Here is a 22,457-nt window from a genome sequence, read left to right as displayed (position 1 = left end):
CCATTACCAAGCAGGGAGTCCCAGATGTCACAGCCTCTCTCTTCCTAATGCCTTAGCGATGATTAGTAGGAGGTAATTGGGTAAATATTTCTTAATATAACCTTTACCAAGTTCCAAACCATAAGTAAACAAACGATTTTAACAAATCCCCCATTAAGTCTTATGAAATTTCCATTCAGAAAAGGTCACAATATACCTGTGAGGTCAGCGGACAGGAAAATCAGAAATTTAAAGAGCTCTAATGAGAGGCATTAATAGTTACCTTAGTATTTTGGAAACTGTGAGTTCCGCCACTGTGTTTGCAAAACAGATAATATTTGGCTGAGATTAAAACAGTGTATTTTATACTAAGGGATTTTTATTCTTTGCTCAAAATGTTCAAATCCAAGTACATTTTGAGTCCATTTCACACCTAGATATTGTACCACCAAAGACAGTTCTCGCCACCCTCTCTGTCCAGATACTCTTCGTTAACTTTTACTCATAATAAATTAGCTTTGTAGTGGCTTGTATCCTCAGAGTTGGAGATAATAGCTAGGGAAAAGTTTACAATTTGATTTGCTCTTATTGAAAAGAAGAAAATGTTCTTAAAAACAGTAGGAAGAAAAGAAACTGGAAGAAAGTAAATAACAAAGATAAGCTATATAAATTTAAAAGTTAAAGAAACAGTTTCTTTGAATGAAAAATGAATAAATGAAAGTTATAAAAAATTAAGCATATAGCAAAACTGCACTAACTCTTATTTAACCCATTTGTTTCTATCTTTTGGGCAGGCCCAACTGGCCTTGAGCGTCAAGGCCTCTTGCTTCTGTCTGTAAATGCTGAGATTATAGGCATCACCAGAACAGTTAACAAATTGCAATTTTAAAATTAAGTTGAAAATTGCCTTTGATTGGTGAGGGAATTCAGAATTCCTGTAGTTGTACAGGTACAAAGAGAAAGTGTCCAGTATCTGCTCTGTGCATGGCTATGTGGGAAACCTCTCGTCGTCTGCCAGGCTTGGTGTTGCAGTTTTCAGGAAGAAGCATCACCTTGCTTTTTCATATTTAATCTTTATGCTTCAAGTCTGTTTGCAGTATATCTTTCAGTTTTCAAGGACAAAGTTAACACAGTGTTTCTGATGCTTTGCCTAATGAACATAACATTGAAAAAATTATGAGGAAATTAGTAGTGAGAAGTAAGACTTCTTGCGTGTTTTTTGGCAGATATCTCCACTCAGCCATGATCATTTACCGTGACCTGAAACCCCACAATGTGTTGCTTTTCACCCTCTATCCCAACGCTGCCATCATTGCCAAGATTGCCGACTACGGGATTGCACAGTACTGCTGTAGAATGGGAATAAAGACCTCAGAGGGCACCCCCGGTAAGTGATTGGGTTCACTTTTTGTGCTGCATAACCGATGTCCTCAGATGCTGGTGTGGGAGAGTCAAAGCATAGGTAACCTGTCACAGTGTGAGCAGATATCTATTGTCTGAATAGGAATGGTCATTGCACCACCATTTTCATCATCCTATTTTCTACAGCAGCAACAAAGAAATCAACTTGTAATTTTCTAAGCCAAAAACTGAGCTAAAGGGAGAAGGTATTTAATGCCATTGCCCTTTTGAAAGCTGGATTTCTTTATATCCAATGTTTGTCGTCTTTTTGCTTAAAATACATGCTTTTGCTTTTATTGGTAGCCTGTATTTGCAAGTAGGTTTGCATTCTCCCAAGCATGTCAGGATACACATTGCGTCAGAGTGCCTCTGGGCTCTTCAATCACAATAGAAATTGTTACTGTTCTTTAGTGCTTGCTGTGTGCCAGACTCCATGTCAGGTACATCAGGGACACATTTCTTCCCTTTATACTGAGTCTGTAAGTTTGCTATTGTTTTCATTTTTATAAATGGGAACATTAAGACTGAGTAAGGTTTTTAATCTCAGTAAGCAGCCAAGATGGTAATCAGTCAAGTCAGTGAAATATAAAGAATCTGACTTTGGATTCTTCAGCTGTCTCCTTGACCACATACTGTGATAATGTAAGCTTGAGAAGGCTTCACTCTTCAATCTTAGCTTCTGAAGCAGAAAAGGAAAAATAGCAGAATGGTGCACACCAAATATTGTTCATTGAAGGCTTGGAAAAATAATATTTCTGTCTAGGATAAATGAACATAAGCAGTGACTTTCTATAGGCAGATTTCATTCCTCTCATGAGAGGTCCCAAAGAGACCTGGGAGATGAAACAAAATGAGGACATGACTGGTTATATTTCTGGTTGAAGAGAAGGGTTTGATTGTAGATATGAGGGAGAAAACAGCTAGAGGTATCTTGACTAGTCAAGACTGAACATGGCCAGAGAAAAACCTGGCTGTGAGAAGAGAAAGGGGGAAAGAATGAGGGAGGAAGAAAAGAATGAAGGAACAGGAGACAGGGGCCCAAGAGGACCAAGAAAGCACATGAGAATCAAGAGAATGGTATTCAAAATGGCTCAGTTACATAGGATCAGAGGCTGAAGGCTGGGGAGTGGAGCCCATACCCTGGGCTGGAGAGGTTTAGGGAAGAGAGAGGGATGAGAAGTGCTGGGAGGAGCCACAGAAACTGAGACTTGTACTGGGTCCCTTTGGAACCTCACATCTCATATAATGTCCAGGTGGACTGGCCCCCTTAGCTAGGCCTTACAGTTCTTTCTTTTTTTTTTACTCCTGAGTGGACATTTGTCACTGAAGCTTTGTGGCTTAGGGGACAGTGGTTCTCTCTAGGTTCTATCAAGTGTTCCTGGACTTGAGTTCCACTGTCCCACCTACCAGCTACTGGGCTAGACCAGTCAACAGCCAATGGCAGTTCAGCTTGCTTAACACTTGGAGCTTTTTAATTTTTTATTCTGGTTTTCATCAAAACAAGCCTAAAATTTTATTGCCACCTGACTCTTTGTATTGTGGAAACTACTTATTCTGGAGTCGTATAAGCCCTAATGTTGACTTTTAGTGACATAAAAATGGAGGAAAATCAACAAAAGAAACCAATCTCATCTGTTCTCTGCTGCCCACCGCTCTCCCAGGTCTCTCACATGACGCAGGTCTATAGCTTGCCGTACCCCAAAGCTTCTGTCTATTATTATTTTTATTACAATTATCATCACCTTATTATCACCAAAGCACTTCTAATGATCCCTGTCCTAAACTCTGGTCGAAATTTGAAAAGACAGCATATGTCACCACAATTGCTGCTAACACCTGACCTTTCCTTCCCCAAAGCAATGTTCTCTGGGAAGAAATGAGTTCCATCTCACAGGATTTGATCTGTGTTTTTTCTTTTGTTGAATCCACCCATTCAGAGTAGACCTTTTAATATAGAAATGTCCAGTAATAGAAAAAATGTATAAATGCAACATTTTGTAAGTGTGTATGCATTTTATATTAACCCTGAATGGACTATCTTCACCCTGGGTGTTCATGTATGCAAGATAACTCTGTCTCTACAGGACATTGAGAAGTTCAGATCTTTTCAGTGCCTGAGCAATGAGTAAGGTTCATGCTTAACCATTTGCAAGAATGACCCCATATAAGACCTACTGCTACTCCTCATCTACAAACCAGGTAGTGAGAGCCGATGGGACGTTGACAAGGACCACAGTGCAGAGCAGATGCAAACTCAGGCAGCCTAAGACTGAGAACTTCCCCAGTCCAACGCGAGTTCAGCACAAGCTCAAAGAGAGAAACAGCTTGCTTACTGACAGTGATGTTGCCATGTGACACTGTCTACTTTGGGAAGAGTAAATATGGTAGCGTTCCACCCTTAACTCCACCGTGGATTTCCTGTTGAGGGGGACAATTGGTTCTGTGTTCTGTGACAGTTGCAGAATTGACTGAAGTGAATGGTGATTGATGGCTTCAAGTCTGTCAACATCTATACAAATAAAACTGTCTTCAGGCAAATTAAATGTTCTCTAGTTATTCACCATCAAACGGAAGAGACAAGGTTCAACTTAGATGACTTTGCAAGGTCACTAGAAACCCACTGGGGATTTTCAAGAAATATTTCAACAGTGTCATAGCTTAGGTACCCCCTAAATAGACATATATGTTGCTATACTCTGACCGTGTGCCTAAGATATTGATTCTGGAATGAAAACTGAAAAGCATTTTCATAAATATTCATTTATTTTATTCTTTTATATTCATGGTTTTCTTTTCATTCATTTCTCCCCTTTTCCACCCCTCAGTATATCCCTCATTCCCCCTCCCTCTTTGTCTTTCTTCTTTCTTTGTTGAGAGAAGCTTTCATATCATGTAGCCCAGACTGGACTGGAACTCTATGTGCAGCTGAAGGTTGCCTTGAACTTCTAATCCTCCTGCTTGTACCCCAGTGCTGGAGTTACAGCTGTGCACAATACTGAAGAACAATCCTAAGATTTTATAAATTCTATGGCAACACTCTAAAAATACCCCTATCCTTTGCTTGATTATCTCTTTCAATATTTGTTTAAAAATATTCCAAAGTTCTGAGCAACTCTAGCTACATTGATGCACACTTGATGAGAGTTTAAAGATGAGCCTCAATAGTGTCTCAATAGTGTCCTCTTTATGATCCTATGGTTGGAAGTTATAATAGTGAATTTACCAAGGAAATAAATACACAGAAAATTAAATAATCCAGATGGAAGCTTGATATAATAGATATCCAATTAGTGGACCGAGTGAATAGTGACAATTGGAAAACATTGAAAAGAGCCACCCAAATTTCTTTTAAATTCTCAGTTTGTAAGTGTGTTAGTGTATGAGCTATGTAGGTAGCTTGTGATTTTGAGTACCCTTGACTTTGTATCTGTGGGTTTAAGAAAGCATATGGTGCAGGGGCCTGTGAGAGGGCTCGGTGGGTTCAGGTCCTTGCCACTAAGCCTGAAGGCCTGGGTTTGATTCCTGAAAGTCATAGGGTGGAAACAGAGAAGTATGAGTCATTCTCTGACTTCCTCGTGCATACCATGGTATGCGTATGCCCTCCCCCACCCCACAACACAAATTAATAAAGTAAACTTAATGAAAGAAGAATGGAGTGTATCGATTTTCCAGGTGTGTGCTGTTTGGAAAGTCTGTCTACTGATGATCCATGCACAGTCAAATGAAGTGTTCCAGAGAGTATCTGCAACATGTAATTGAAGGATTTGCATTAGAGCTACTGCGATTTCGTTAACATTATATCATAGTATGCAGACCTTATTAGTATGTGTTTAGGATGCCGAATTGCATCCCATTTGTTTGACTTAGGGTGTGACTATGCTGTTATGGTTACACAGATAGATACAGAAGCTAGCATTTGCTCATTGTAGTAAAATTTCTTAGAAAATCTATATCCAGGAGGAAGTTCTTTGTCTTCCAGTGGTGGAAGTTTCACTGACTCCACTGATTTGGGCTGAAGTTAAACAAAAGGCTTAACAGTCAGAGGAGGCTGCTTGCCTCTTGGCAGCCAGGAAGCAGTGGGGTTGGGAGTGATGGTGGGAATAAGAGAGGTTGGAGGCAGGATAAACACTGAGTGACTGATTTCTTCCACTGATGCCTTACCTCCTGTAGATTCCACCACTTTCCAACAATCAGTTCTAATATAAATACATTAATATTTATATATTAATATAAACTCATCAAAACATTAATCCATTGAGGTAGAAGCTCCCCCCCCCCCGGTCCATTTATTCCTAAACACTGCTGCATTGAGGACCTGACTGTCAAGTTACAAAACTTTGAGGGACAATCCATATTCAAACATAACAATAGAAAAATGCTTTGTTTGGGGCATCTATAGACCCAGCACTGGAAAAGAAGGAGACTGACATGTCTGCCCAGCTGAAACAGCAAGCTTAGTGAGAGACCCTGCGCCAAAAGACAGAGGAAGGGCAGAAAAGAAACACACACACACAAACACACATATATATACATACACATATATTCATATATACATATACATATATATTTTATATATACATATATATATACACATATATATATATATATATACTCTCACATATATATTTTATATATATATACACACATATACATTTTTATATACATATATATATATATATATATACATATACATACATACTTTTTTTTTTTATTTATACACACTTATACACACACACACACACACACAGAATTTTCAGCATAGGCCTGAACAAACTTTGATTTGTCTTAATGAACAGACCAATTAATTGATTTTGTGGTATCAATGATAAAATCCAGGGTCTCTTGCGTTCTGCTGTATCCTGCAAGCTGGAAAAAGCTCTGCTGCTGGGCTCTGGCCCCTTTTTAAAAAAAATAAAAATGTAGTTTTTAAATTCATAAGGTGAAATGGAATCCTCATTTCTGGAATTAATGAAACCACTGGATTTAAGAGGTGTTAAAGTGACTTTGAGCCTAGAAAGTACCCTTTAACCCCATACACCTCTTTCTGTATAAATCTCTTTGCTGGTAACAGTTGTATTAAGCAAAGAGAAAAAAATGATAAAGGCTTTTTGTTTCCCTGTGAGGTTTTATTCTTTGATTGCTAGTCTCTACTTAATAATTTATTATTCAATGTTTACCTATGTTATCCTTCAAAATAATCTTTTATGACTAAGATGTCTTAGTAGAATTTTAAAATTTTATAGTAAAGATCACAAGATCTGCCCTTGAAGACCAGGGGTGGCATGACACCTGGACAGGTCCACTTCCTGACTTTTCCCAGGTGTCTCGCTGCAGCAACAACATAGCCTGACACAGAGCTCATCCCCTTGGCCCGTTTCTTAGCAACTGGCCCAAGTGTGGGCACTGGCGTTGGGCATATTTATTGCTCTATCTGTTTCTTTTCAGGGTTCCGGGCACCTGAGGTTGCCAGAGGAAATGTCATTTATAACCAACAGGCTGATGTTTATTCTTTCGGCTTACTGCTTTACGACATTTGGACAACTGGGGGTAGAATCATAGAGGGCTTGAGGTTTCCAAATGAGTTTGATGAATTAGCAATACAAGGGAAATTGCCAGGTAAGTTCTGTTTTATCTGCAAGGAAGACTTTTTCCTCAGTGCCAGCGTTCTCATTCACAGTTTGATGATTTTTGCTTAATGAAAATATAATCTTCAATTTTGTGATAAAATGATAAAGGTCACATGAAAATGATAGCTACTTTAGGCTTAAATAAATCCAGAATGAGTGTTGGTATGTTGGGAACTATGTTGGGAGGACCTGGGAAAGGAAAATTAGCATTAGAATCAGGCTTGTGACCTGTAGTTCTGATAATGATTGTGGGATTTCATGGTAGTCGGAGATGTTCTCATTTCTTTGAAGCAAAATAATTCATATTCATGAAGAAATTTTTAAATATTTATGATTTCTTTCCATAAATATTAATGAAATTGGTAACTGAGTATTTAATGAGAGAAACCTCATTTTGAATGGCTCCAAGAAATTCTATGACCTGTCATCTATTCTTGAATCTTATTTCATCTCCTACTACAGAATTATGAGCTGTTTCTAATACTTCCTTCTCCTCCAAGATAAGCTTCTGAGTGTACACTCAGAGTTGCAATGGGCGCTATGGAATTGGTTGCCCTTTGGGAACTCTGGAAAAAGGAAACATTATTTTCTAACCAAATTCAGATGCTGCTTGGCCATCTACCTTATCCTACCTGTTAGCTTCCCTGTGCGAATGCCCTGGTCTCTGTGCTGCATCCGCATGAGGAATGGCATTCCTGGAGGAAAAGTTAAATGCACACACTCAAACCAACTGTGGAGACATGAGCTAAAAAGGCCTGCCATTTATTATATGAGTAAAGGTGTTTCCAAGTCTACTTATGTACAAACAGCAAATGAAAGGGTCTTTATTTTATTTACACCCATGGCATTTGTATCTCCTTTTATATCATAAAATGTCAAGACAGCTCTTGTTTGTCTGCTTTGGGGAGAGGATGAGATGATCTCATATAACCATGACTGGACCTTCATCTTGCTGTGTAGCACTGAATTTCATATCACCCTTCTTTCTACCTCCTACCTGGTGGGTACCAGGCATGAAACTCTCATTTGTGACAGCTCTACTAAGGTGAAGTTAACAAAACCGACTATGTCATAGTAAATACAGAATTGTGGAGATCAGAGTTCCTACTGCCTTGTTCGAACACATCTGTGTTGATAGTAAACACATACCTTTTGATTTATTTAGTGTGCCTGAATGATCTTCTTTATGTTTCAGATCCAGTTAAAGAATATGGCTGTGCCCCATGGCCTATGGTTGAGAAGTTGATTAAAAAGTGTTTGAAAGAAAATCCTCAAGAAAGGCCCACTTCTGCTCAGGTACATTCATGTTAAACAATTTTAGTATTTTGTATCAAATATTATATATTTGTGTACACTTACATACATATGCATATAATCTTCAAATATATACTCAAACACATGAATTAACATATATATAGTTAAAATAGTTATGTTGTATATATTAAATATAATGTTATATATTAATATATCATACTAATTATAAAAGTATAATTTCTATAGTCTCTTCCTTTCTGGTACACACTGTAACCCCAACATCCCAAGAACCACTATCATTGCTGATATATACAGATACATGTATACATATTTGTATATATATCCATCATTTCTGATATGTACAGTTACACACATGTATGTATATATTATATATATAGTATATTGTATTCTTTTATGAAATGTCTGTTCATTGTTGAACCCATTGTTCTATTCATTTATCTGCCTACAAATTGTGTGGGAGAAAGACATTTTTCATATATGTTATTCTTTCTTGTATCTCTTGAGTAAAATTTTCTTTTGACTGTATGAGGCTTGCTTTGTTTTTTCTCTTAAGGTATCTTCATGACCATAATGCCTCCATTTTAATAAGGACATCTTTAGCATCTTCTTGTAACATTTGTTTCTTTTCAAGTCACATTTTAAGGGATTCTTTCCCACAAAGTTACAAAAAATATTTACCTATGACTTTATTTTTAAGTTAAGGTCTTAGCTCACTTCAGTCTCCTAGGGAGTTGGCCTCTCGCCTAGGAACCAGGGGTTTCCTAGCTCTTCCTAGCAAGCCAGTCAGCCTTTTCTTTTAGCCTGTCTCCAGTTCTTTGTCATAGAACTTCTATCAGGGACCTAAACTGCCACACTAGCCCGGGATTCAGACAGGGAGCCTTATCCTCCTTCCTATCTTCCATTCTGATCTCTCCAAACTTAAGCTAGGTCCTGCTGCAGCTTGCCTGAGGGGCACATGCTGCACCCCCCCCCACCCCACCCCATGTCCTTGGTGCTTGCTTCTTAGTGCCAGGGTCCCCTTAATTCTCCTCCAACTGCCTTGCTCATCCTTTCTTTATAGTCCAGAATTCTTCTTTGGTGACTTCTCACAGACTTTCAGAGCAGCCCTCTATGAGGAAGTACCCACAGTCAGCAGACTTGGCTAGAATCTGGGTACCCCACAGCCACCGAAGTGGGTTAAGGCTAAGATTAGGCAACAGTAACCAAAGAATGGAACGCTCACCCAAAAAAAAGATGAGACAAGATATATACAGCAAAAATTATCTCAAACATCCTGACTCCAGATGCCTAGATCCCAGCACAAAAGACAAATAAACAAACATGAAAACTAAAACAATATGCCTCTTCCAGAGGCCAGCAACTCTGTTGTGTTAGGCCCTGAAAAAAGCAGTTCAGCTGAAGTGTTAAATAAAGACTTCAAAATATCAATTACATCTATGTTCAAGGACCTTACACATGACTAAATATCTCGTTGAACACTGTGAGATACTAGCAGATGAAACAATAAAAAATAATTCAAGAAATGAACATAGAATTCAACAAACAAGTAAAATATCTAAAGAAAACCCAAACTAAATTAAAACTGGAAATGAAAAAGTAAGGATGTCAAATAAAAGTCCGAGAAATAAGATTTACCAATAGATTTTAAAAAAAACTGCTGAATTTTTAAAAATTCAGGTACAAGACATTCAGGAAATCTTGGACATTGTCAAAAGATCAAAATGATGAATAATAGGGATAGAGGAAGGAAAGTAAACCCAGTTCAAAAGCACAGAAATATTTTTAAAAAGATATAGAAGACAATTTTTCCAAACTAGATATGTACTAGAAGCATACAGAATACTAAAAAGACAGGAATGGATAAGAAACTCTGCGCAACACACAATAGTAAAAAAAAAAAAAACCTAATATACAGAACAAAGAAAATATATAAAAGTTTTTAAGGAAAAAGGCCAAATCACAGTTTAAGTCAAACTGATTGGAATGATACTTGACATCTCAGTGGAGACTCTGAAAGTTAGAAGATCCTGACTAGATATTCTACAAGCCTTAAAAGATCAAAGATGCCAACCCAGGCTTCTATACCCACAAAACTATTAACCACAATTGACAGGGAAATAAAAAGCATTTTATATTAAGAACAAATTTAAACAACCCAGATTTACAGAAGGTGCTAAAAAGAAAAATTCAGCCTGAAGAGATTAACTTCATCCCAGACAATACAATGAATGAATAATCCCAGAAGCATTAGGAGGCTATACCACAACATCACAGTGAAGATTAATAAGCACTGCTCTCAATATTAATAGTCTAAATTTTCCCAGTAAAAAGACACAGATTAACAGGTTGTATTAGAAAACAGAAGCCACATTTTTTTAAAACATTTTTATTTTTCGAGGCAGGGTTTCTCTGTAGCTTTGGAGCCTGTTCTGGAACTAGCTCTTGTAGATCAGGCTGGCCTCAAACTCTCAGAGATCCATCTCCCTCTGACTACCAGTTGCTGGGATTAATGCATGTGCCACCACTGCCCAACTGATAGGAACCATCTTAATGGATCTACTTAATGGGTCTAACATAATGACAGGAAGAAATAATATCTAAAAAGAGCAGAGATAAAGAAATAATCAAACTCAGGGCTGAAATCAATGAACTAGAAACAAAGATAATGATACTAAGAATCAATGAAGAATTGCTTCTTTGGGAAAATGAACAAGATTGACAAATTTTTGCTAAATTAACCAAAAGATGGAGAAAAATGTCAAATTAATAAAAATTACATACAAAGAGAGAGGCATTAAAACAAACATTGTGAAAATTCAGAGAATCCTAAGCACATACTTAAAAAATTTGTACTCCACCAAAGTAGTAAGCTTAAAAGAAATGAAAGTATTTCTTGGTATGTACAACCTACTGTATTTAAATCAATATGAAATGAACAATTTAAACAGGCCTGTAACCACTAGTGAATTAGAAATAACAATTCAAAATTTCTGAAACAAAAATTGTCCAAGATCAGATGGATTCAGTGCAGGATTATACTAGACTTTCAAAAATGAGCTAATATCAGTGCTCTGTAAATTATTCCAGAAATAGAAGGAGATTTAAACAGCTAAAGAAGAAGTCAAAGTATACTTATTTGCATATGATACAATGCTATATATAAAAGTCCCTAAGGATTTCAATGGGAAATATCTATAGCTGATTGAATAATAGGATTATAAAATTTATCTACAGAATCAGAAGCTTTCCTGTATACAAACGACAAACTCAGAAAAAAAAAATCAAGAAAATTTTCACAATTGCCTCAAAAACTAAAATATCTTGAAATAACTCTAACTAAGCAAGTTAGATACCTATATAATAAAAACTTGAAGATATGGAAGAAGACACCAGAAAATGGGAATATCTCCCATGCTTCTGGATCAGTAGAATTAATACTGTGAAAATGATTGTTCTGTTAGCTTACATTGCACTCACTGGTTACCCAATGTCTAGTGCTTGATGCAAAACTTAAATGTGGGCTCCAGAGACGTTTTCTCAATTGTTAACAAATACTGAACTTTCACTTCCTTCAGCTGACAGAAGTTGTACTACTTTGTTTCTGGCTTGACTTTTTCCCTCCCAATTAATTCCCCAACTGATGTCTCTGGCATATAGAATTGAGTATACAAGTTTGGTTCTTGACACTTTTGAACACTGTATGTTAAAAAAATACCATGGCACATATACAATGAGAATATATTGTGCACAGTATACAAAGACTCTTTTTTTTTTGCTTGTTTTTAAATGTGCTTTTGTATGTAATTTGGACCGCTGTACTTAAGGATCCAGATTAGTTAGTGTTCAACAAAAACCACCGGTTTTACTTGACACAGCTTTAGGCCACATTTGATCATTAAGGAAGAAATGCTAACTTGACGAATGCTCTTTTGTCGTTTTTAAACTTTCTTAGGTCTTTGACATTTTGAATTCGCCTGAATTAATTTGTCTCATGCTGCACATTTTAATACCGAAGAACATTGTTGTTGAATGCATGGTTGCTACAATTCCCAATAGCAAGAGTGCAACTCTCTGGTTGGGCTGTGGGAACACTGAAAAGGGGCAGCTGTCCTTCTTTGACTTAAACACGGAAAGATACAGCTATGAGGTAAATATAAATTCTCTCTAAATTAGAAATCTTTCAAAATAACTTAAAGACTGTATCAGTTAAAAATCACTTTGGAAGAAATAAAATAAGTGTCAATGTAGAAGTGTTTCAATTAACTTTTCTTTGGAACAAGTGAGTACGTGTGTGTGTGTGTGTGTGTGTGTGTGTGTGTGTGTATAATATATTTGTCAGGTCAGGATCTCTGGAAACAGAGCCTAAAACAGCCTTCTTGTTCTTATGAATTAAGGAATGACAAGTTTGGCAGGAGGTAAAGGAAGCTGAAACAGAATAAGTAACTCGGAATAGAAGATAAGGTTCCTGGGGAAGCTGAGCCTCAGTCTCTTCTCTCAAGGGCTCTAGAGTTTGACCAGCACAGTGCCTATACACAAAAGGCCAGGTGTTGTAGTGTCCACATACAAATGCCAGGCTGCTATCAGGTGTCCCTACATAAGAGATCAGGTTGTCATCAGGTGCCCTTACACAGAGGCCAGGTGTTCACTGAGTGTGCACACAAAAGGGTGGACTTTGGGTATCTGTCTACACAACAGAGGTCATAAGATCATCAAGTGCTACACACTAGTCACTAAACAGTCCCATGGTATCTACATGTAAGATGAGACATTCGTTCTCCTATGTCAGTTGGGCATTCACAACTGTCTGCTTAGAAGTGGGGCTGTGTAATCACACTTTCTTGGGTCTGTTGGCAGTCAACACACCCAGTAGTAGAGGAATGAGCAAAAGACTCTTACAAAATAGATAAATTTATAGAGTTAAAAAGTAACTTGATATTTTGACTATTGCCTTGAAATAGTTTGCTAAAAATTATGCTCAAGGTTAAAAAATCTTTTCATTTGATCTTGATGAAATAAGAATTGTTTTGGAAAAAAATATTTTCAGTTTTTAATTTCAGATTCAGATGCATTTTGCAACGAGGTAGGAAAAATCTTTACTAGATATATTAACTATTGTTAAAAAGTAAATAAAATAGTCATTGATTATAAAAGTAAGTGCACAAGGGTAACCAGATTTAAGTACATAAATTACAGGATATTTTCATTCTATATAAGATCTGGTAACTTAAAGTAAGGCCACCTCGCCTTGATTTTACTTTCTTTTCTTAACAGGAAGTTACTGATAGTAGAATATTGTGTCTGGCTTTGGTGCATCTCCCTGCTGAGAAAGAGAGCTGGGTGGTGTGCGGCACACAGTCTGGGGATCTCCTGGTCATCAATGCTGAAGACGAGACAAAGAGGCACACCCTTGAAAAGATGACTGACTCTGTTACTTGCTTGTATTGCAATTCCTTCGCCAAGCAGAGGTACGGTTGTCAATTAATTGAAGGAAATTATATTGTCAGGTGCTTTAATCATTGGCAAAATGATTGCACCTGCAATGACTGCTTGACTTAAGCTGCTTGCCATTGACTTGCTTATCTTTTTGAGAATCCTGAGGGACCTGGATGATAATGGTGATTTTTCTACATACAGATTTAGCTGAGGCAGGTAAAAATGCATCAAGTATTTTTCATGCTCAGCTGTGGCTACCCCATTACTTCCCCTCTGCTCAGCCTGTCTGGGTATGTGTGCCGGTGTTTCTTCAAAACTGAATTTCAATTTTTTTTCCTCGAATGCAGACATCAATATAGCACCAACTTAGTATGGGCAACATTGAAACAGCAGTAATCTAACCACTGCTTTGCAAAATAATCTAAAGTGTTTATAAACGCTAAAATTGTATGTATACAGTTTAATAATCACTGTCAGCTCAGAAGTTGTGCGTTCACTACCTGGGATCTACATGGTGGAAGGAGAGAACTGAGTTCTGCAAGTTTTCCTTTGCCTTCCATACCTACACCATGGTGCCTGTGTGCCCCACACTCCCCATGCTGAAATGGAACTTCAGTAAATTTAATATACTTGTAAGCTGTTAATATAGCTTACAAATCACTTAGTTTTTTTTTTGTCCTTTATAGGGATCATGTCCCAAAGATTTAAGTGCTTAGGCAATTGCTCCACCAGTGAGCTGTGAACAGACCATAATCGATATACCTAAATGGCAGAATATATATGCATAAGTATTCATTGGGAGCTGTATTATAGAGAACAGGATTTAATTTCCAGGAGTCTTTATATTTGATGTTTCTTTTGTTTAAGTCAACACTAGAAAAAATAATGAAAAATATGGAGTTTGGGGGACTGAAGTGTGAGCTGCACAGTGAATTTTGGAGTTGAAATAATTTGAATAGTGTTAAAGAAAAATTTCGTTGGGTTGAGTTCAAAAGGCAAAGAAGACTTTTCTTTAATGAAGCTATCATAGTAGGAGAAAGATATCAAACTCAGTTCACGTGGAGCAAAGGTGGAAGAGCTTTAGGCTCAGGGATGGGTTATAGTTGTGGAAAACATTGAAGGATATTGTAGGGTGTGGCAAGATGCTCTTATGAGCTCATCATCTGTCTTTGCTAATATTCCTTACTGAAAGTAGGTCCCTACACTCTCCTGGAGACTGGCAAATGCACACACATCTCTATTTTTATTGCATGTTAAGAGGAGGGCTCCTTGGTCATTGGAAAAGGCTTTCTGATGCTGACAAACTGACCCAAGGCAGGGCAGGAATTTCTGCTTGAAAAAAAGCAGAGATGGCCTGTGTATTGTAATGATCAAATAATCACTGCTTCAAGGAGCAGAGGCTGAAGGGGACCCATCTCAAGTTTAGTCAAGATGGAAGAATTTAAAGTCAGGGTACTCAAAACAATGTTAGTTGTAACAAGTTCAACTTTTCTCATTCCAGCAAGCAAAGTAATTTTCTTTTGGTGGGAACCGCTGATGGTAATCTAGTGATATTTGAAGATAACACCATTAAGGTAAATGTTGAATACATTTTATATTAGAGTGTATTTTTAAAGGCTTGGTTTTATGTGTTTCTCCTCTATGTAATTATCAGATCCCTGATAACCAATATCATACATTCCACCTGTTATCTATGTATTGATCCATGCATTTTAGCATATATTAGATCCTTAAAAACAACAACTTGCTGCTCGAGTAAATGATTTACAGGCATGAACTGAAGGTAACAAGAAACAAAATCTTTTTTGAAACAAAAGGAGTGGAGATAATTCAATTTGTATGAAGTAGAATTGCATGAAGTAGATCTCTCTTATACAAAGCATTCCAGGAAAAAAAAAAAAAAACAGACATTGAAGTTTGACTTGCTGGGTGGCAACTGGAGGCGATGCTCTGTAGAGAACACAATGTCCATTCAGGATGCCTTGGGTCCATTCCCCAGCTTGACTCCCCTCCCTCCCGCTCCCTGCTCCTCCTCCCACATGAAAAACATCAGGTATACCAACCACTTTTTCCGCAACACTGAAGACGTCACTCAACCTCTTCTTCCTGAGACTCATTTAGTCATCACAGAATCTATTCCTTCAGCAGTTCATTATGGTTCCATCTATGCAGTCAGCTTCTACCTCTCTGCACCTATGTTTCAGTATCTAAAGCAGTGGTTCTCAACCTGTGGGCTGTGAAACCTTTAGGGTCATACATCAGATATCTAAATTATGATTCATAGCAGTAGCAAAATTAAAGTTATGAAGTAGCGATGAAGTAATTTTATGGTTGGGGGGTCACCATACCATGAGGAACTCCATTACAATGTCACAGCATTAGTAAGGCTGAGAACCACTGATCTAATGAAAAACAGTTGCCTGTCTGGTGAACCGGCTGTTTCCTGAACAGTCTTTGCCTAGGGAAGAGGGTGACCAGGAGGATCACAATTTGAATGAAGTTTATCTGAACTCTGTCTTGGTAGAAACTTTGAAAAATGTGTCTGAATTTATATTTTAAATTGTTTATTTTAAAGTTTCTTTTTAATTTTACATGTGAATACCAACCACAGTTTCCCCTCCCTCCCCTCCTTTCCTACTCCTCCCTTACCTTCCTCCCCCACCCAATTCCCCAGTCACTCCTCAGAAAAGGTAAGGCCTCCCCTGGAGAGTCAACAATGTCTGACATATCAAGTTGAGCTAGGACCAAGCCCCTCCCTCCTGGGATGAGTAAGGTATCCTTCCACAGGGAATGCACAGTTCATGAACTCCAAAATGCAAGTTCATGAACTAGGGATAAATCCTGGTCCCATTGCCAGTGGCCCCACAGACTGCCCAAGCCACACAACTGTCACCTACATTAGAGTGACTAGTTCGGACCTATGCAGGTTCTCCAGCTAAGTCAGTCCAAAGTCCATGAGCTCCCACTAACTTGGGTCAGCTGTCTCTGTGGATTTCCCCCCATCATGATCTCGATCCCTTTGCTCATAGAATACCTTCCTCCTCCCTTCAACTGAACCCTGGGAGCTTAGCCCAGTGCTTAGCTGTGTGTCTCTGCATCTGCCTGAATTCTAATTTTAACATCCCTAATCATTTAAAAGGGAAAGCACTTCTGTACAGTGAAAAGTTACCCAGCATCACACCGCACACTGAGTCTGCTCTCTTACTCTCTGCAGTGTAAAGGAGCTGCCCCCTTGAAGACACTACGCATAGGCGATGTCAGTACGCCCCTAATGTGCTTGAGTGTGTCCATGAACTCATCCGAAAGGCACATCACCTGGGGAGGGTGTGGCACAAAGATCTTCTCATTTTCCAGTGATTTCACCTTTCAGAAACTCATAGAGACAAGAACCAACCAGCTGTAAGTTATGTCTATTCTGTTCAACCAATTTGCCATTTAGTCATGATGTTTTTTTTTCTTTAGAATCATATTAATAAAACCACTCATAGACCACATTGATGCTAAATATTATTTGAAATGCAGTATTTGTCTATTATAAGATGAAACATTCTTGGTAGAAAATTTATCAAATTCTAGTTATTACAGTAGCATTACTATATTAATTATTGTCAAATTAAAAAATTGAAATTAGGAGCCAATCAATGTCTATTTAACTAAAGCTGTGGATTTTATATAGTTAATTATACTTATTTTGTGTCAATTATAGAAAACTTATATTTTAAGGATAATAATATCTAGATAATAATAATTCTTTATCAAAATTATGACCAAGTTAGTGACACCAATGTCAAGCAAGAATAAAAATATATAAACTTTGAACTAGTATATTTTTAAATTTTTTATGTTTTTCATCTGTTTTATATATGTGTAAAGTACATTCTGGTTACTGTCACCTCATACTTTTTCCCTCTCACCTCTATTAATTCCCCTATCAAATAGTAATTTCCCTCCCTTCATATATATATGTATATATCTATATATGTGAGATATATACATATATACATATATGTATGTATTTGAGACACACATATGTATATATTTGAGACCCACAGAGTTTAACCAGGAACATCTGTGTGACCACGGGATTTGGAGAATAAGTGATGGTCGAGTTCTGAGTCCTAAATGAGACATTTACACTCAGGGGTCATAGCTGAACAGTGGTAGAAAGGATGTAAAATCCTGGAAGGTAGGCAGAAGGACGATGAGATGCTGGTCTCTGAGCAAGGACCAGACAGTGCAATGCAGTCACAACCTCATAGGAGCCTACACAAGACTGAGCCCATCCACGGTTCACCTTGGGTTGGGGAAGGGCATGGGCACTTCCTCTACACACTGAACTTTAAGGTACGGTTGGGTTCTTTGGTACGCCAGTCTGCAGCTGAGTACCCTGAGCTGTCCAGCAGGATCCATTGAATAGTTTCCATTTTACTTTGGATTTTAACCAAATCTATGTTTTGTTTATGGTTTTCCTCAGTAAGAGGATAGGTAGGGTTGGATGAGGCAAAAGTACAAAGTGCAAGTCAGAAATTGGTTCTGCAGTTATTTAAATAATAACCTATCAGTTTTGTTAACTGAAATAATAACATCAGTATCTATTTCACTCCTACTTGAATACTGTCCAATTCTTCATCCCAAAGGGATGTTTGGAAGGTTAAACAAAATTAGTGTAAGGATGTTAATGTAATACTTAGTACCTGGTAAGCTCTCAGATACATTAGCTGTGATTATGATAGCTATCAGCATTTGCTCACACATCTTTCCTTCAAATGATTTGCTAAATTTTGTGTGTCTGTCTGGTTTTTAGTATCGAAACTGGGGATAACTCGTGATAACATTGTCCTTTACTCTCATGGTGACTCGGCTTTCCCAGTTGTCCCACACACCCTGGAGCTTCTCTGTTGCGATCATGGCCCAGGATGTCTAGGGCCATGTTAACAGTCGCAGGTTTCTATCCAGTTCTCAGCTTCTGGCCAGACTTTGTTCTCTGATCTGTCCCTACATTGGAAACAAAACCCTTGCAAATAGAAGCCAGGTTCTCCTGCTGAAAAGTATTCAGAGGCTTCCCACTGTGCCCTATTCATAGTTTAGTTTAGCTCAGCTCTCCGGATTCACCATCTACAACTGCCTGTGCGCTTTGATGAAAGGGAATTCACTTCCATTCTCGATGACAAACTTCCCGGCACATTTGAGCCTGTTCACATGTTTGATCTCCATCTGCATACCTGCTGAGCTCTTGTTCTGTCTGCTTCAATTCAAATGCTACTCCTATGTGACAACCCTGCTTCTTCACAGGTAGTTAGCTGTCTTCTATGTGAGCTTCACTGCTCCTGGCATTTTTCTTCACAGCGTTTACCCTATTGTTTTTAATGTAATATCTTAATCCCATAGTTCACAGTGATCCCCCATGACCTGCTATGCAGCTAAGTCAGTCTCATGCTTTGTATCTATGAAATCAGGACAACTAAGACAATTCTGACTTCATTGTCAATGCCTTCTTTTGTAAAGATATGAGATGATTCCAAAATACAATCAGTGTTAAGATGTACTACAGTATATTACATTTGGATAGACTCATTTTTCTTTAATTTTTACTTTTATAAATCTTCGCAATCTGTAAATGTTTTAGAATTAGAGGCATGCAAGTGTTTATAAGGCATTTGATGCCATCATGGGTGTCTTGTATGGATGCTTTACGTATTGGAAAACACCCAGGGAGATAAGCCTCCCCTAGGTACTTTGTCTGGATGCCATACTGAGAAACACCCATGATGATAATCCTCTCCCAGGTACCTTGTGGGGTTGTTTTACTGGGAAGCACCCATGAAGTTAAGCCTCCCCCAGGGCTTCACTTTCCCAGGGAGAATCACCATTATGAGCACAGGTACACAGTTTCCATATCAAAAGAGTATTGACTGCTGTGCTGGCCTCTGCCCCCTACACAGAGGTCAGAGACAACCTCCTCGTCAGGACCTTTTTAGCTAGTGCTGCCTTCGTTGACTGAAAGGCATATTTAGTACCGAAAGATGTCTACTTTTTAGGGCCTATGGGACTTCTTTTATGTTTTGATTCTGCAGCGTGCCCATCAAGTGGCCGGAGGTAAATCATTTACCATTTGCAAGGCTTTGGTTTTGTATTTCTAGGCATTGAGATTTATCCATTTTTATAAATTCATTTTTATTTTAGGACAGAACATGGGGCCTTGTGAATGCTAGGCAGCTTCTCTATCACTAGATTATGCCTGTGGGTCTGTAAATTTATGGTTGAGGATCAAACAAGATGCCATACAAAACAGCTTTCTACTGCTAACACCCTGTGTAAATGTTCATGCTGATGGAACTATTTTCATTAGATACAGCAAACACCACAGCAAAGCCACTGAAAACAATGGCTCTCTGACAGGAGATGACACCTTCATCTACGATAAAGTACTGGAAAATAGGAAAAAGAAAAAAACCTTGCCTTTTATAAGAAATAATGATGATTGTTAAATTCCCATGACATTTTCATATAGTCCTCTCAAGTTGGTTTTAAACTGGAAGTGTTTCCCCTTTTCCCCAGATGTCCCTTTACCCTGATAGTTGACTCTTTGTTGTTTTCTCCTTCTGCCCACTCACATAACAAATGGCCTAGCACAGTTTAGACACTAGGCTGTTTGTGAATACGCTGTGCTGCTGTGGGTGTATAGGACGTGGTGGTGAAAGTCTAGTGTGAGAGACACGCTAAGTAAGACCTTAATCGAGACTGCAGAGAACCAGTTATGTTGGTAGCGGGAAAGGAAACAGCTGGCCTGTGCTTTCCCCGAGGTCAGGGACCAGTTCCAGAGAAGCTGACATTTAGGTGAAAGCTCAAAAATGAGCGTGGATCTTGCCACGCAGATGGAGCCTGCAGTTCCCCAGTCTGTTTGTAAGCTATATGTGACGCCAATGTCTATGGTTACAAGACAAATATTTGAATTTGCTTGCTATTTTCAAAGAGGATAAGTAGCAAATTTCTGAACCTTAAAGCTCGGTAAATATTGTATTCACTTGAATCTATCTGGAAGGTTTTTCTACGTATTTGATTGACTTACGTTTATAAGTCTAAAGGCTTCTTTTAGTTTTGGAGCCATTGCTACTTATAATTTATTTCCATGTCTTTTTAATTCTATCTACAAATGGCTAATTATTATTTTTCCCAGCACACATGGCAACAAGGATTATGCTAAAATGTGTAAAATTATCTATACACCAGAAGAGGGCATCAGATTTTGTTATAGATGGTCGTGAACCACCATGTTGGGAATTGAACTCAGGACCTCTGGAAGAGCAGTCAGTGCTCTTAACTTCCGAGCCATTTCTCTAGGCGAGGCGGTGGGTGGGGGGAAGAGTGGGAGGGAGAACTGCGGTTGGGATGAAAATAAAATTTAAAAATAAAAATAATAAAAAAAGAAATGTCTAAAATTTACAGAGACTATATTTCCTTTAGAATTTATGAGATAGCATAAAATTCCATACAGAGTCAGATAGACCTAAACTTCAAAGTCAGCCCAGAAATGAACGTGAGTTGTCATCTTTATTCTGCAATCAAGTACAGACAGCGTCAGTTAGCCGAAGAGCAAAGCCATCCAAATGGCTAAGGGAGGGCAAGAGATACCCACAGCAGTGCTGTTTGATTTTGAAAACAGTGCTAACCTCTGTATACTTTTCGCCTTTCTCCCCCTAGCTTTTCGTACGCAGCTTTCAGCGATTCTAACATCATAGCGGTGGCAGTGGACGCGGCTCTCTTTATTGCCAAGAAGAACAGCCCCGTGGTGGAGGTGTGGGACAAGAAAACGGAGAAGCTCTGTGAATTGATTGACTGCGTGCACTTCTTAAAGTAAATGCATTGCTTACTTTACCCCTGTTTCTGTAAGTGAGAGGGGAGAGAAAGGAATTGTGGCTCCTTTTTCTTCATTTCTGTCCTCAAGGAGAAGTTTTTAAAAATGAGGAAGTTGTTAGTTCCTTGTTAGCATGTAATTTAGTTTTCTTCATATTGACTTTTGGGAAACTAGGCGGGCAAGGAAGGAAAACTGTTATCTCTTCATGAAATTATGTAGAATAGCCTCTAATGAAAAGCTAGGCTATGGTCAGGATGTACTAGATGAAAAAGAATGAATAAAAATAAAAAATAAATGCAAAAATACCACATGTGCTGCTGTCTAGAGATCGGTGACACAGTATCAAATAGTATTCTTTATAATTAAGTTAGCGGTGCAAGGATGTTGCACTGTAAAGAAAAAGCCACAAAATAAGGGGCGATGTGGGTGCAGACCTCCTGGATTTGCATGGAGGGATGGAATGCAAATTGAGAGGAGGGGAGTTGGCAGACGTGGTCCACAAGTCAGTGTCGAGAAGCAGAACCACTCACTGCCAAACCCACGTCTGCTCACTCTGCTTCAGTCTTGTCTGACTTATTATTTCCCTCTAGAGCTTCAGGAGACAAGTTCAGAGGGGTGACAGTTCTGCCTAGCAGATTTCATCAGTTAGTGAAGGGGGAAAATCAGTGAATATATATACATTATATATATATATATATGTGTGTGTGTGTGTGTGTGTGTGTGTGTGTGTGTATTATATATACATTGTGTTTTCAAGACAGGGTATCTTTGTGTAGCATTGGAGCCTGTCCTGGAACTCACTCTGTAGACCAGGCTGGCTTCAAACTCACAGAGATCTGCTTGCATCTGTCTTTGCCTCCCAAGTGCTGGATTAAAGGCATGCACTA

The 22,457-nt window shown here is 38.3% G+C and overlaps 1 protein-coding gene across 1 annotated transcript in view; it reads left to right on the top strand.

Annotated features, from left to right (window-relative positions):
• Window positions 1-22,457, top strand: part of Lrrk2 (leucine rich repeat kinase 2) — a 126,877-nt gene that overhangs the window by 99,904 nt on the left and 4,516 nt on the right. The window contains exons 40-47 of the mRNA XM_050131376.1: window positions 1,206-1,366; window positions 6,826-6,996; window positions 8,203-8,303; window positions 12,235-12,429; window positions 13,554-13,747; window positions 15,217-15,289; window positions 16,930-17,114; window positions 21,417-21,569. Of these exons, the coding sequence (XP_049987333.1) occupies window positions 1,206-1,366; window positions 6,826-6,996; window positions 8,203-8,303; window positions 12,235-12,429; window positions 13,554-13,747; window positions 15,217-15,289; window positions 16,930-17,114; window positions 21,417-21,569 (1,233 nt within the window). The remainder of the gene's footprint in view (window positions 1-1,205; window positions 1,367-6,825; window positions 6,997-8,202; window positions 8,304-12,234; window positions 12,430-13,553; window positions 13,748-15,216; window positions 15,290-16,929; window positions 17,115-21,416; window positions 21,570-22,457) is intronic.

Source organism: Alexandromys fortis, unplaced genomic scaffold, assembly GCF_014885135.2.
Source record: "Alexandromys fortis isolate MF-2015 unplaced genomic scaffold, M_Fortis_MF-2015_v1.1 scaffold_28, whole genome shotgun sequence".
Classification (NCBI taxonomy): Eukaryota; Metazoa; Chordata; class Mammalia; order Rodentia; family Cricetidae; genus Alexandromys; species Alexandromys fortis.
This window is presented reverse-complemented; position numbering and strand designations above follow the sequence as displayed.